At 38.3% G+C, this 16,348-nt stretch overlaps 1 protein-coding gene across 2 annotated transcripts in view; it reads right to left on the reverse strand.

Moving 5' to 3' along the window:
* The window catches only part of NALCN (sodium leak channel, non-selective), a gene marked incomplete at both ends in the record, with an annotated part of 233,725 nt that overhangs the window by 45,661 nt on the left and 171,716 nt on the right, over nucleotides 1–16,348 (reverse strand). For both annotated transcript variants that reach the window (XM_082304488.1, XM_082304487.1), the window contains 2 exons: nucleotides 12,873–13,014; nucleotides 14,765–14,901. In XM_082304488.1, the coding sequence (XP_082160614.1) occupies nucleotides 12,873–13,014; nucleotides 14,765–14,901 (279 nt within the window). The remainder of the gene's footprint in view (nucleotides 1–12,872; nucleotides 13,015–14,764; nucleotides 14,902–16,348) is intronic.

Below are 16,348 nucleotides of genomic sequence, written 5' to 3' on the forward strand. Positions count from 1 at the left end.
TGCTAGAACTTCTCTCAAGACTCAGACTGACTCTGAGTCGTAGTAAGATGTCTTACTTTGGAGAAAAACAGAAGCCTACAAAATGCCTTAAAACTTGTTAATTATACTGTCTGTCCTTAATAAAATGGCTATTGCTTTTTAAGCCACAGCTGTAAGAGCAAGCTACAATCTCTTTCCTAACATGTGCCTTTTCAAGTGTGGCCCCTTCAACCTTTCTCAAGTCCTAACCCATCTCTGTACAGCCTGTGGAAGTAAGAAACACAGACAATTTGAAAACACCACTGTTTTGAGATTCTGTGGGTTCTTTAAAAAAACCTGCAACTTGAAAACTGAAATAAAGTATGCAACACTTCAGAATGTAGTTTGGAAAATATGGTATTGGAATTCCAGGTAAGATTAAAAAAAAAGTAACAGAATTGTTGAATATTTGAATATAAACCAAAAAATTGTTCCATTGCCTGGATACAGTTAACATCAAAATAAGCTGAAAATCACAGTATGAGATATACCATTATATTAAATATTGTGTAGGGGTAAATATTTCATATATTGAAACATATTTGTGTAGGTTTTAACTCATTCGCAGTACCTCAGCACAGGTTTAATAGATTTATCAGCATGGTACCTTATTATGGATTTAGATATAACTGACAATGGTGAAAGCAATGGCAACTCTTTCACATCTTTTTTCTTCTAACGTCGGTGATTAGTAACTGGAATCCCAGATAACTGATTTTTTCCCCGTGTCACAATTGCGGAAAGAAACCTCCAAACCACAGGAGTATCTATCTTTTTGGAAGGTGTTAGCTAATAATTTTTCTAGGGCTTAACTAGGAACATCAAACTTATGGGAATAATGAAGGTGGAAAAACAGCTTTTTTGTTTAATTTGTTTTTTCCTGTTATAAATAATTGCTTTAGAATAATTGCAATTACATCAAACATCAGGGAAAAAAAAGTATGCTGCCTACTAATGCGTTATGTCCATTTATTTCTAATAACAATTCTTTGCTTGTTATCATCTTAGAAATTGATTTCAAGCACAGAAAGCATTAATTTCCTTTCAAATTTCCAGGTTTTGCTCATCTGATTTCAGAAAAAAGCTGAGGCAAATAATTTTTCCTGAAATTGTCTACAGCTTCCTATCTGGCAGAGACCACATCTATTAGGTGTTTAAAACACATGTCAAAACACCTCGGCATTAAGCATGTGGCCCAAGCAGGGAAATTCACCCAGGCTGTCAACAGGGGAACGTGCCCTGGGAAAGCGAGAGCGAGGAATCAACTTCTTTTTAAAGACTTTACAAGGAGGCTGGGCGCTTGTACAGGTACATTTAGTGCTTCCCCAAGCCACGTGTTAAACCATCTAGTGCCAGCAAGGAAGAAGAACATCTCAAGAAAAGCTGCTAGCAGCTCTAGGCCAAGGTCTACGTCCATCTGGCACATTCATCTACCAGGGACTGCTGTATCCTCCCTTTAGGCAGCAAGACTTACAGAGAAGGAGGCAGTGGCCTATGTTTTGCATAAAAGTATACTGCTAAATCCCTTGCATGCCTCAGCTGGAAACGGTTTGACCCCGTTTTTGTTGCCTTCAATGAACACCCTAGTTGTTGACTGGAGATGCGCAGGGCCAGTGCTGCACTCTGGTATTTGGCCACGGCACAGCCAGAGATGCAACATCCACAGAGCCAGAGAGATGAAGTGAAGCAGTAGGAAGGAGCCCATGTCTGAAGCCACTGAGATGGGGAGAAAAGACTATGGGTTCTAGTTCCTACTCCCAAAGCTGTTCATGAATTTTATTCAGTGACGCTTAAACAAATAAATGCCTAAGAAGTCATGGGAATGGGGAAAGGGACCACCAGAACACAGAGGATTGCACCAGGTTATTTGTGCAAAAAGTGCATTTACTTTTCCTGCACTTTTTTTCAGGACTAGCTGTGAAACCTGTACCTGAGGCAGTACGTCCTTGGGCATTGACCATGGTCTAAGCATACCCAATGGGCTGAGGCTTAGGTGAAGTTTTGAAGGTTTGTTACCATCCTGTCTGCCTCTGCATCGCAGCAGAATTTAGATTGGAGCCAGGTATCCAGTTCTTTAATCCGGGAACACGTGAGCATGCACAAGATCCTATACTTTGGTGCACAGGGATCTCAGTGGTCCAAAATAGAACTGGTAATACAACCCAGGCACTTCCAAGGATTACGACTTTTGAAGATGATAGTCCTCATTGCTCTTTAGGACACAGGAGTCCTTGCTTCAGAAGAGCCTGGGTGAATTTATCTTAAATTTAAAATATCCAGAAGCAGCAATACAAGATAATATTTTTAGATAGGCACAACTGATCCGTTTCTCATATTTAAAGGAGTTAGCAGTCAGTCAAACAGCAACATGCATATATCAATATGCATGTTGAAGAAAATCAAACATTACTATAGATTTTTAAAACATGTGTCCTTATTTCTATATTGGATAAATAAACCGAATTGCTTCCTATTTAATTTTCCAAATTTGCATAGCACACCAGGCAAATGCAATGGGACTGTACAAACAGAAAATGGGGGTGATGATCAGCATTTTGTTTAATAATGTCTAGATGCTGCATGCTGGTGTAGAAGGAGGCTGGCAATTAAAACTTGTGATACCTGCCGAGTTCTTGAATATTGCAGAGGAAATTATTAGCAGTGTTCATGTACAAAAGACATTACTCGATCAGATGATGTGGAATTAAATAAGTACAGTATACTCTGCTGAGGTTATTTTAGGGTATATCTTTTTAGCCTGCTGGGTTTTTTATTACAGATTGTGATGTACCGTGAGGACACCCTCAGTGTATCTTTATTAGCCATTATTTATTTATTTACTTCTTTATGCTGCCTATAAGTACACTCAGTGCAGAAATAACAGTGCCATATAGCTTTCTGCTGCAGAGCATTATTTTTCAGCATAAGATTCTATCCTGAAATCACCTAACAGCATCTGATTACTGTTAAATAAATATGTTTTCAAAAACACATTTTAAAGAACTCCTGCAGGTTACTTTAATCTGTAAGGAACAGCTGTGACAGGTCAGCAAATTACCAATAATATTTCCTGGATGAAAAGGTTTTAGATAGAAAGCATGTGCTCCTACGAAACCATGAATAAAGCTCATGTCTTGGTTCCCACATTCCTTTGAGTTTATTTACACAGATGTGCCCGTAGACACAGAACCAGATCTGCAGGTAGTGCTGCTTCCGCAAGTGCTGGCACCCTTCACTGCTGCTGTTGGCAGGACAGACTTCAGGCAGACAAAATGATTCAGTCCAGTCAGTGTGAACTTGATCTGAATGCTACATCTTATGAAATCCCATTTGTCCAAAACGACAAGGACAAAGCAACAAACCACTGTAAATGTTGTAAAAGAAGCTAAATCATGGAACATTGTTGCTCTGCAAGTGCCACCCGCTGCTTTGAAAAGGTACTGCAGACATTTTAAATGACAATATTTATTTAGTAGTACATTTAAAAAATCCAAGCATTCTACCCTGGAGAAAAAAAATCCTTGGCATAAGATTAAAAGCAAAGCAACACAGGACGGTACCTTTGCTAGATGACAGCTAATGACACTGGATCTGTCCTACAGCCTAGGTGTACTGGCACAGCACTGCTGACTTCAGGGGGATCTATGCCAATTTATAAGAGCTAAGATACGGCTCAGTGGTTTTAAGTCTTGACAAATGCTATTCATTGTCAAGGTTTTGATATATTTTCCTAGCAACATGTTTGTGGTGCACAAACCCCAGCAAGCACTGCATAAAGCAATTGTTTTCAATCTGAATTTGACAGAGAATTGTATGCTATCAACAGGTGAAAACTGTGGTGATGTAGTGTATTATTTTTGTATCAGACCACTACAGAGTTGGCAGAAGAGATGAGCGTTGGTGGGTGTTCTGCAACATAAGGTGAGACAAAGTCATGAGTAAATAATGAGATATAAATGTCTGAAATGTTTGGTTGACAGTAGAAAAGTGCATGCAACATATTTTTCTAAGGCATTTCTTAAGTGTTATATGAAAATTCAGAATTTTAGCTTAGTGCTGTTAATAACAATCTTTTATAGCCAACTGCAGGACCATATGGGAATAGTCTTCTGTACCATGCCAGAAATTCCAAGCAAGGAAAAAAAAGTCATCCAAAGCTTCTGTTTCAGTTTGGAATTTGTTGGATGCCAATTGATGGTTTATTTAGACTTGCAGAATGAACAGATTGTTAGGTATTATATCATTATTTAAATATGTACAGCTTCTCGGGAAAATATGAAGAGTCAGTACAATAAGCAATATATCAGAGTGATTTTTAAGAAACAGCGAGAAAATATTTGGGCAGAATCTGTTCAAAGCTTGAGCATTCCATTAAATATAGGATATTTTTGGCCCACAGGAGTTTGCTCTCAAATGCATACGTTATTATTTGTTCACCAACATTCTGCCTATGCATCTTTGGCTTGAAGAGATTGGACTCCACCAAAATGAGTGTGACAAAAATATGAAGAGTGATGGAAGGCCAGACTGCAAGTTGTTGGTAGGTACCTAACAAAACGTTCAAAAGAATTTAAGCAGGTTAAGTGACTAAATCCTATAGACATCAGTGGGGAATTTCTTAAGCTTTTTTGAAAACTTTACTTAATGCCTACAGAATCATAAAGGATGTAATTACAAAGGATCTCTAGAGATCAACTAATCCATTTCCCTCTCTCAAAGTAGAACTAACTATTTTCATTTGGACTTTGAAAACCTGGCCCTTGGCGAGGTTGTCCTGTATAAGAAACAGGCTTGCTAAACAGTCAAGAAAGTGGTCTAGCATTAGAGAAGTGCCACAAGGAGTCAAAGGCTGTCCCTTTTGATCAGATGTCTAGAATGAGAAGTGGGGATAATCTCCTTAACTCTTGGGAGTCATTGACCGGAAATAGACTTAATTCCTTTTGCAGCCCTTGATTGCTGCCTATCTCTTAAGGAAAGCCATGTTCTTCTAATTATCTGACTATCGGTCTAGAAAATCTCCATGTCCTTTCATAACCAAGAACCTTTTTCAATTAAGTCTGAGAATGTAGACAAGGCTAATATTAGCACACTCATAAAACCTCCAGAGACTTAAAGGGGATGATAATAGTCCATGTCAGACACATGGGGGAGCAGCTCCAGGGAGGGAGAAGAGTCTCTCTCTTTTATGTCTTGTCATACGATGGTTGGGTTTTTCCCTTTGGCATATCTGAGTTTTTTACTTTCAGCAGTTTAAAAGGTAGGTTTTTCATAGAATCATAGAATGGTTTGGGTTAGAAAGGTCATTTAAGGGTCATCTAGTCCACCCCCCCACCCCCCACCCCCCCCCACCCCCCACAATGAGCAGGGACATCTTCAACTAGATCAGGTTGCTCAGAGCCCCGTACAACCTGACCTTTAATGCTTCCACGGATGGGGCATCTACCACCTCTCTGGGTAACCTGTTCCAGTGTTTCAACATCCTCATCGTAAAAAATTTCTTCCTTATATCTAGTCTGAATCTACCCTCCTTTAGCTTAAAACCCTTACCTCTTTTCCTATTGCAACAGGCCCTACTAAAAAGTTTGTCTCCATCTGTCTTATAAGCCCCCTTTAGGTATTGAAAGGCCGCAATAAGGTCTCCCCGGAGCCTTTTCTTCTCCAGGCTGAACAACCCTGACTCTCTCAGCCTGTCCTCACAGGAAAGGTGCTCCATCCCTCTGATGATTTTGGCAAGTGCAACCTTGGATAGCTTTGCTTTCTTTTGTTTTCTAACTTTTCACAATGCAGGAGCCAGGGAGACCTCGGGAAAAGCTAGTAAAAGAGGGCTGGGTAGATTACTCATGGCAGCCAGCAGCAGGGTGGAAGTTAGGACTCCTGGCCAAGCTGATGTGGGTTGTAATACATTCTGCTGGGTGCACAGCAATGGAGGAGAAGGTTCCACTCTGCACCTTGAGCTGGGGATCTTGAGGCTCTAGGGAAGAAGGGACTGCCAGGCTGGGCTGGACTGGGAGTGGAAGAAGACTGATAAGGACTGGGAGTTTCAAGTGGTAGGTAACTTGGGTTGGGGGAACAAGGAAGAACATTACTCCTGGTTGTACCAGCATATGCACATAATTCCCTTCATAAGAACAAAGCGATCACAACAATATTTAATCAGTTCTTGTGAATGAGGCTTGTGAGTCGATGAGGGAGCCCAAAGGACTTGGAAAAGGAGATCTGGTTTCCTTGGTAGGAGCAGGGAAAGGGAGAGTAGAAGGCTCAAATAGAAGGGCTTTCCTATAACCCAGTCCCTCATTGCCTCTGCCTTCACTCCAAACTAATGCATGCTCTTTTCTGTTAAAATACAGCAGCCCTAAAAATTTTGCTATGTCTGAATTTTGTTTGATTGAAGAAACAGGAAGAGTACGATCAGCCCTTTACATTTTAATGCATTTTCACAGCCTTTTTATCAAACCCTTGAAATCTTTCAGCGCAAAACTGATGAACTAGAAAGCTAATGCCAGAAAGAAGTGCTGAATTATGGCACTTTGAAAATGGCAAAGTATCCAGTCCCCAGCCCCTTTTCTCTCAGAATGAAATTGAAAATTGGTCTTTTCCAGGCAGAATTTTGATCATACTATGTAGAGGGAAGAGTGACAAAGCACTTTAAAATCATCAGAAGCCAGAGACAGACCATAACAAGAACAAAATCTTGTTACTATTGCGGTTCTCTCTTCTCTGCTCTGAAGACAAACATGGTCAGAAAAGCTAAACATTGTCAGCCGAAATGTGTATGTGGTAAAATACTTAATGAGAAAGTGTCTTTTTCTATAAATTGATTATTTAGATACAGGGACATAGGGACATTGTAACATATCCATTTTATCTGAAAATAAACAAAATCTTCAAAAATGCAAAATACACAAAGAGGTCTCCTGATCAATTTTCAGAAAACCTGAAATATATCACTCTATTTACATATATTAACTTCATTAGAAAGATTTGATGAGAACAGACACGGGACAAAAATCATCTTCTTCGAAAATCAAGACTGTAATGAGCAAGAAAATGCTGGATTCATAAGCCATTCTCATTCCAGCAGGTAGATTATTTTAATGACTTTACTGAATGTTATAGCTAGATAGATTTTGGCAATATCCTGTGAATGACATAAATAGTCAAGACTGAAGCACTTGGCTGTGTTTAATTAACAAGTGGTATTCGGAAGCTGAAATTGTAGGACAGAGTTCTACTCAGATACTCAGTAAAGGGGAGATCAAGATAAAGTTTGAATGATTTTTGTTGATACTTATGCACAAAGTTCTGCAGGAATTGCTTCAGAAAAAATGTAGTATTTATTAGTGTTTAAAATAAATAATCGTTTCTACTTGGAATTCATGTGCAATTACACTTTATTAGTTTCTGCTATATTCAAAATTAATGTGATAAAATTATTCTTTCAAATTACTTAGAGAAAAGAATAATCAGGAACACAATAGAATTCTATCGTACTTTTTGTGCCAATATTCTGCTTTGCACAATAGGATGCCCAAAGTAATGTTCAGAAGAGGCTGATAAACTTGAGACATAAGTTTATTACAATAAGAAGCAGAAATTCTGGAAAGGACAATTTATGAATAAATATTCCACCCTTGGTTCTTTTCTAAGAAGGAAAAAATACAAATAAGATTTATGAGTATGTCTTCACGCCTGATGATTTTTTGAAAGATATCTTTGGACACTCTGTCTTCAGTACTAAAATCTATGCCTTAGAAAAGCTGAAAGGCTATTCCAGCTTTTACAATTACAAATACTTTCTGCAAGGAAAAGTCCTTTCAGAATACTCTCAGAATATATGTGGTTCTTTCTGCAAGAAACAGAATAGCTAATGAAAGAAACTGAGCACAGCTCAGAAAAAGACATGCTGGAACAAATTGACAGATTAAACAACAACATCTTATCAAGAATAGGTGACATGCCTCAGCAGCTCACAAATGGAGTATCTATGATGCTAACCAAACATGCATTAAAAGTTGTGGGCAATCTTGTGTGTTGAATTTGTGTGTGAAATTGTAAACAGATAAAATCATAAACATTCCCTGAGGTGTCAAGAGATAATGATTTCTACATAAATCAGAGGGAGTTGATCTCCAAGGAAGTACTCAGACCCTTCCAGGATGAGGCTTATAATTGGGTTGATGTTTGTGTTCCATCCCATCTAACTTTAATGGTTATCAGCAGGATCATATCTGGGAACGAAGCCAAATAGCGTGCAAAAAGTGGGTACAAAGCTCAGCAGCCCACCTGCAAGGCAACACAGGTCATCCTGAACATATCACCTTGGTGCTCTACTCTGTGCATTGACTCCCCAAAGAATGCAGAAGCCAGTGCGAGGTTTGCTGCTTAACATTCATAGTCCTCCGTGGTAACGGCTCTGGCTACCTCCGAGATCAGCTCTCACTTTCTGACCTCCTGTCATACAGGTACATTCTGCTGTAACTAGGAAATCAACGGGAGAGGCATATGGTGTGGGAGGTCGAGATTTCACAGGAGCTAGACCTTAATGATGGATCTTGCTCCCACAGGAAAAAGGAATGGCTACTAACTTCACTGCTTGCAGAGCTAAAACCAAAACTCATACATGTGAAAGGAAACAGGATGATAAAGAGGACAGAAAAGAAAAAATATGTTTGCTACTATCCAGTTAATGTTACAACTGCATAAATAAGAGGGCTGGCTTGTTTATATTTCTTCAATTAAATGGGAGATGCTCGAAGTCTGAACTGTAAAATACATGGATATATTTAACGCTCTTTTGCTTTGTTTTGTAATCCACTCCTGCTGTGCCACCGCTGGAAACATGCACATGGGTATCTGTACATATTGAGCCACAAGCATTTTCAAAGTTCACCTCATGAGCCTGTCAGTTTTGAATTTTACTTTAACAGCAATATGTTGTATTGTGTGGCCAAAGGTAAGTAGCTGATTCAGGAGCATCCTCCTCACAACAATTTTCTGCAGGGCTTTCTGAAAGTTGTATGTCTCTTAGGGAAGTACTCTTGAGGTGTTTCTGTGCTCCTCTGATTCTAGTCTTGAAGTTACAGAAGCCAAGGCCAATGCTCTACAGCCAACTCAGCTGTATTCTACTGGACACCTGATCTGTTGCAAAACTTACAGATCGTTAAGTTTTTTTGTCCCCTAAAACTTGCTGTGGCTATCCCTCAGGCTCTTGTGAGAGGCACCACAGTGAGATGTCCTTATTTTCTGCCAACTTCCTTTCTTCTCATCCACTCACTCACACAAAAATTATCTGTTTCCATATTTCATCCAGTTCTCCTGTCCAAGAATTTACTGAAATATTGGTTAGCTAAGGAAATTCCCAGCATATTGTGAATAATTTTCATACAAATGTGGAAGTATAAAAGAACACTTCCCTCCATGTCTCTCAAACTCCCTTTCTCCCACATCTACAATGTTCATTTAATATCATAACTCCCTCTTTTCTTTTTTTAACCCTTTCCACAGATACTTTTCCCATTAGTTTTATAATGCACTCTCTCCTTATACTTGCACTTTTTCTGAGCAGTCTTCTTTCTTTCACCAGAAAGCATCTTCATGGTACTTTCTACTACAACAGGGGTATCCTCACCAACCCTGACAGTCCTGGTTTCTCTAATTAGACCCAGAGCTCTACAACTCATGGCCTGCAGACCACATCAGGATAGAATAGCTCAGCGTGCAGTGGAGGAGGTTTGTGGCAAGATCAATGGGTTTAAGGAAATTTCCTCAGCAGGACCTCAAGCAGAGATCAAAGAATGACCATCCTGCATTTCCAGCAGTGCCAAGTTCAGAGAACCCCAGAGAATCCCAATCTTGCACGCAAAGTTACAGATAAGCATAACTCAAGCAAAGCATCATGCTAAGCTGCCTGTCAAGTGTCCGTATCTGAGACAGCCCAGGTGCTGCTGGCAGTGGATGTAGAAGAATGAACATGGCACGGTCTGTCCACACACCCACTCAGACCTCCCACATTGAGAGAGAACTCTTGGGGGATGTACACAGGGTAAAGGGCATTTAGGTATCTAAAAGTAATTTTTTATATTAGTGTTTGGTTAGTGTAGTACTTTGATGATAAGTTTAGAAATTTGGAAGAGTCAGAAAAACTTCTGCAGCTCACGGATTTGACCAGAAAAAAGGGGTATAGCAAAGAAATCTGTTTTCCAAAGCTGTTCTTTTGATTCAGCATAGATGAAAATAATTTCAAACCAATTGTCATCATGGTTATGGTAATAAATCTGAATAGATAAATTTTTAAATTATTTTGAGAAGGTAAAATACCTTAAAAAAAGAAAGAATGCAATGAAAATCTACTCTCCTTTTACAACTTCAAACATCTTTTCAAGGAAGTGGGTAACTATAATACTGAAAAGACTTACTAAACCCATTATATAAGAAGAAAAAAAAAAAGATTTGCTTTATTGATCATCACAAATTATGGGTCAGATGATTGATTTTGAACACAAAACCAACACCATATATGTATAGTGGCAGACTTTTAGAGAACAAAAGAATGTTGCTGAAGTGGAAATAAGGGAATGCATGTATTAAGTACTGCCTATCACTTCAGCAGGTGTGGAATGCAGAAATACTGATATAAGTCCAGGAGAAAATGGAGAAACTAGCCACAGTTCAGCCACCATAAAGGAAGGACAGAGTCAAATCTGCCAGCAGAATCCCACCTTTTGATGCCACCCTATTTTTTTCATCAACTACAATGCAAAAAAGATGTGAAAAGTTTCTGAAGCCATCACACTGCTATCAGGAGCACTGGGAATGCATCCTACTAGGCACTGAGATCAGTAAAATGTTTGGTTAGATTTCTTTTTTTACAAAGAAAAGTAAAGTATGCATGCAAGGTTTGTATTTAAGTGCAACCAGTCATTCCAAGCTTGTTTTAAGGATAGGATATTTTTGAGATTTGTTCATACAAAAGTGAGGTTGCCTTGGCAACTGTAACTATAGAAAGCCAGAGTAATTACTTTCACAAAATCCTTCCTAATGCTTTCTCCCTCTTAATAGCAATGTGTAAATACCTTGTTTTAAGCTACATTTATCAGATATATCACTCATCATTGATTCTACCCTTGAGGCATGGGAATCCAAAAGTATGTGCTTAAAGCAGGTTGAATAGTGCAAAGCCAGCTGGCAAATGCTTATTTCCATTAAAAAATGAAAGTCAGATCATGCATATTTGCTCTTGGAGGGAAATGAAAATTTGAAAAGAACGCAGCATTCTGTTTTCATATTGCAAGATCTCATTGAATAAACTGTGCCATGTATTCATCTATCTTCAAACACAATACGGATTCAGTTTTGTGAGCAGCAGGCAGAAGGAATTAAGATTGCAGTTTAATAAACTATATTCATGTATAACAGATCTACTGAATCACTGCACAGCTCTACATTGCATACTGTGGACTTATCTGTGTGGATGGGACAAGTTTAAGGTCTCTGTTCATCTCTTCATTACGTAGTAGAAATGTACCCTGATTTCCCTGGCACAGTGTTTGAGGTCCATCACTAGCGGTATTTGGCATAGTTCTGCTAACCCCTAGGCTTGTCGCTTAATAACTTATCCAATTTTTCTGCTGTGCTTGTTAGAGTAGATGATGTCCATTTAGGCTTGATTCCTTCCTATGACCTTCCTTGTCCGATAAATAATATTTTACCACAGACCTCCCTCTCAGGCCATGCTGTTCAGCTTTGGCTTACTGATGCCATAGAATACATCAGCCACAGGAATGGGTTCTGGCACTGAAATGGGGATGGAATTTAACAGTAGTTTGCAAATTGCTCTTTTCCTTCATTATCAGAAGAGTACTGTTTTCTCCAAATCTGCTTCCTGCCTGTACGAATGCTGTCCTGAGTTATAGTTGCAAACCACATACTAGGAAAGCCAGTTATACTGTGTAGCTACAGTATGTGCCCTCTTTTTCTTGTCTGTGATTCTGTGACTTAAAATATATTTACAAACCCCTGATGTTAATATTCAAACAGGATTCAAGCACCCTGTTATGAATACTGAAAGGACTTTTCTTTTGTCTGTTAAAATGTCGCTAGTAAGTTACACACTATTACAAGTGATCAAGAAGTGATATCAGTGTAGGTGCCACTAGAAATCTGGGAAACCAGTGTCTTCCATGATGCACAAGAAGATTTTTTCTGACCCTGTAGTTTTGCAAGGTGCCAGAAGTCACACACATTTATTGCAGCACCATCATCACCATTCCAAGCAGTCCTGGTATTTTTCAAATCCATCCATCCATGCCAGTCTGGCCGGGAGACTAGCAGCATTGTTAAATGGGTCTCAAATACATGTGCTCAGCATCTGTTTTCTAGCAATTCCAAGGCCTACAGAGCAGCTAATGTCCTCTAAATAATCAGAATAATTCTTAAATTTTTACTCATCTCCAGTGATTACACAGAGACCGTGCTTTAGTGAATTGCGTTTTCAACATTGTAACAGTATCAAGACACTCAAAAATCCAATGTGATATTCACAAACTTTAATTTTCCACTAGCTTCTCAGTGATTAATAGCCAGACTACTTAAAAAATAGCTTCATAAGATGGATGCATTGAACAAAAATATGTATCAAATCCTGAATTTTGAAGTCAAAAGAGACAGGAAAACTTAAACCAAATGAGGATCTGCTGTGATGTCTGTTCTAGGCTAAATTAAATACAGCCTTTTAGCCCGTGTTCAGTTGCCCTAGCTTGTGTTCACTTTTACGTAGTTTGACAAACTGAATAATCTGAGGTCCTTCCTCACAATACTCAAGGAAAGACATGTGCTGCCCTATACACTTGATTTACCTTCTGATCAATATATTTGTTTTCTTCAATTGCTGATCTTTTAGAGTGGTCACATGAGGAAGAAGATGCTGAAGGAAGTCTTCGCAGCAAACAGCTGGTATCTTGTTGCTGGCGATCAATAAACTGCTTCATAAAACTTTCCCTTGTGAACAAATAGAAGACATTGATGGATTAAAAACCCATGAAGAGTTAATATTTGGTTTTCTTTATGACGTGTCACAACCCATTAGTGCTAAGATGGATAAACTCCAAGAAAAAGTTGTACTGGGCTATAGATGTATAAATGGACAGAGAGCTGAAACAACTGATAAAACTTAAATTCATTTGTTAAAGAAATCAATAACTGAATTGAGAGGTGGGTGGCTTGCATGTAGCTTTGAAGAAAATGATTTTATTCCTTTTATTAATAATTCTTTTATTTATTTATTTACCAGTTAAAGTGCTAAATATTTGAAATGCCTTTTGCAGTTTTCAGCTCTTTTGAGCTCATTAAACAGCAAGTTGTTACTTCAATGTAAATCAAACGCTGATATAATCCAAAGGAAACATACTCTCTGCAAGAAATTCTTTCTTCAAGATTTCAAACAACATCTGTTCATGTAACTGCTTTGAATGCCAGTATTAAGGCGCTTCAGCAATTCTCTGCCTCACATATGCCATGTTTAAAACGTAGAAGCATTTCTGTTTACAACAAATGTACATTTATCTTGCTGTATTTTAAGTTTAGTAGAGTTACCCTATTTTCGGTGTAAATTGACTCTGTCAAAACTAATTTTTACCTGGAGAGATAGTTCTACATAGTATAATAGCTTCAGATTTAAAGATATGATTTGCTAGTGACAGTTTGAAGTCTTGTTTCAGTAGTTAACATGATCATATATTAGTCTAGAGTATGCTGGGAAAACCATAGCTAGAAAGAAATACCAAAAAAACTAAGAGTAGGAGAAGAACGCCGTCACTATATAACCAAACAGTATTGTGGTATTGAAAGCAAATATCTATGACTGCTTCCTTGAGGTTTGGAAGGTTGTTTTTCCTGACCCTTCTGACAAGCATTATTGCTTTCATTCAGCTAAGATGACACAAATGGGTCAAACCACTTGCAAACCACTTCCTTCTGAGTTTTTAATCAAAAGAAATGTAACCTCAGGAGACCCAGAACAATGACAGACATCTTTCACGCCATCCTCTCTCCCAGCATGTGCTTGGTGGGGATACTGGAATGGGCATGGCCAGAAGACCTGTTTGGCCAGCCTGTGCTGTTTCAGCGGTCTTAGCAGCCTGTATGTGCTAGAGCAGCCCTTGGATTTCTGTAAGCTTTTTTTGGGACCACGCCAAGAATAACTGTACTGTAACTGATGATCTAGTAGCCAGCTGAGGGTCTGATCCTTCGTTAAGGTGAGTTTTACAGGAAAGTGGTAACTATGCAAATCCAAAGATGGGACAAGGTCATCACGGCCTAACTGGTATTGGATGGCCTGTGTTATTCCCTCTAATGATTTGCTGCCAGTTGATCTTATCTTTTTAAAAAGCTACATGAGAATTGATTAGATTGCTAGTTGACTATGTCAGCCAAGAATCTAAAATCCAAATGGGAGTCGAGAAACAACAACAAAATGAAATTTTCAATCATATTGTACTGGTGTCAGTTCCAGTCAATCTAGTTGCTTTCATGAATACATTATAAGGAATACTAGGATTCATTTTTTTTCCAAAAGTAAAAATGAGGTAAAACCAAAATTTCACCTCCTTTCCATGCCAATGTTAATTCTATTTCACTTCTGGTTTTCTGAACTATCTCCCTAATCCACAAGCAAAAGAGTTTTGTATTTTGGGTGTTATGTGGCACCACAAAGGTTTACTGCATACTAGGAACGGAAATATTTCAATACCTTATTTTTGGAACTGTGAAATCTGAAGGTAGCTTGGAGATTTTCACCATTTGTGGCCTGTTTGGAAATTTTTCAAAGATGCGTAGACGCAATGGAAGCTTCTCCTTTGTATCTGCATTTGCTTCACTTTGCTTTAGCTGAAAACAAGGAAATGAAAAAAAATGATAGAAAGGGAAATTTTGCTCTGTAATATCCCATCCTTGTTTTTCAGAATCCAAATAAAAATGGCAATCATTTAAAGAAACAGAAGATGGCAGCAAAGAACTACAGAGGGCAAATTTGATACTTATGAGTTTATTGGTCTGCTTGTGCTAGAAGCTGACAAATACCTAGCAATACCATGCCTTTAATTGAAAGTCATAAAATGGGAGGATTGCTAATAATTTTAATTTTAAAACACGAAGCATATTCATGTCCTATTCAATATGCTGATTTCTATGTTTTCTTCACAGTTCCCTAACACTTTATCAAGCAAATAAACATCCATGGTCTTTTTTTATTAGGCACATCTTTCTGTATATGTTGACGGCTCTTCGGTATTCAAAAAGAACATGGCATTTTAAAAGGGAGCAATTTTAAAGACATCCAGCTCTCAGAACATGAAAATAACAGGAAAATTACATTTAGATGAGTATTATCAATAAAGGACTCAAAAGAATCCATCTACATCAGCAATTCGGATACCGAGCTGCAGCAAATCACATAACAAATGTTGTATTTATAAGCATCCACAAACAGTTATTCCATGGAATATCATGCATCTAAGTACAGAAAAGGCAGATACATCTATCTATGTGGACAGATGATAGCAACATCTAATGATATAAGATAAAAAAGATATGATATGGAGATACGATTCCTGACTTCTGATTACCTTATGTAGCAACTCAGTTGTGTCATTGCAACAAAATACCAAGTCAAAAAGAATCAGTGAAATTCATTTTTACATTTAATTTAAATGATATGTGTATTGCATACTATTTCAATAAGCATACCTCTGACAGATTATTTCAGTTCTCTTTCTCCCACCTGCTTGTGAGCACAAGCTTACATTTTAAAACAGATATTCCCCATCAGCACCTGCAGGGAATACTGCTGACAAATATCAGCTATAGATTTTTACCAGGGGGGATTGCCCAGGAAGTTGAATGGAGCTTTAACTCTCATTTAGACTGCCTAGTGAAATGCATGCTCCCACAGCATGCTACAGAAGAACAACTGCTCTGCTGCACTATTCTGCTATGAGCAACATCACCACTTCCAGCCATAATACAGCTTAAACTGAAAATCAGTTCATATTCGGTTGGATAGAAGTTGTCACGTGGACTAAAAACTGTTTGAAGGGCTACAAAGACTAATGATTAATGGTAATGCACTGAGTCAGAATAGAAGGGGAATATTGCATAAATCTGTATTATGTCCAGTCCTATTTAATTGCTTCATTAATGATCCTTAAAAGAAGAATGACATTAGTGAAATTCAGTTGATATTAAAATGTGAAGACTTGCAAATACCACGTCGGACAAGGAAAAGGACGGATTTAGAAACAGGAAATAACAGACTGAAAAAACTCTACAGCAAGAA

Source organism: Platalea leucorodia (assembly GCF_965183815.1).
Source record: "Platalea leucorodia genome assembly, chromosome: 2".
Lineage (NCBI taxonomy): Eukaryota > Metazoa > Chordata > Aves > Pelecaniformes > Threskiornithidae > Platalea > Platalea leucorodia.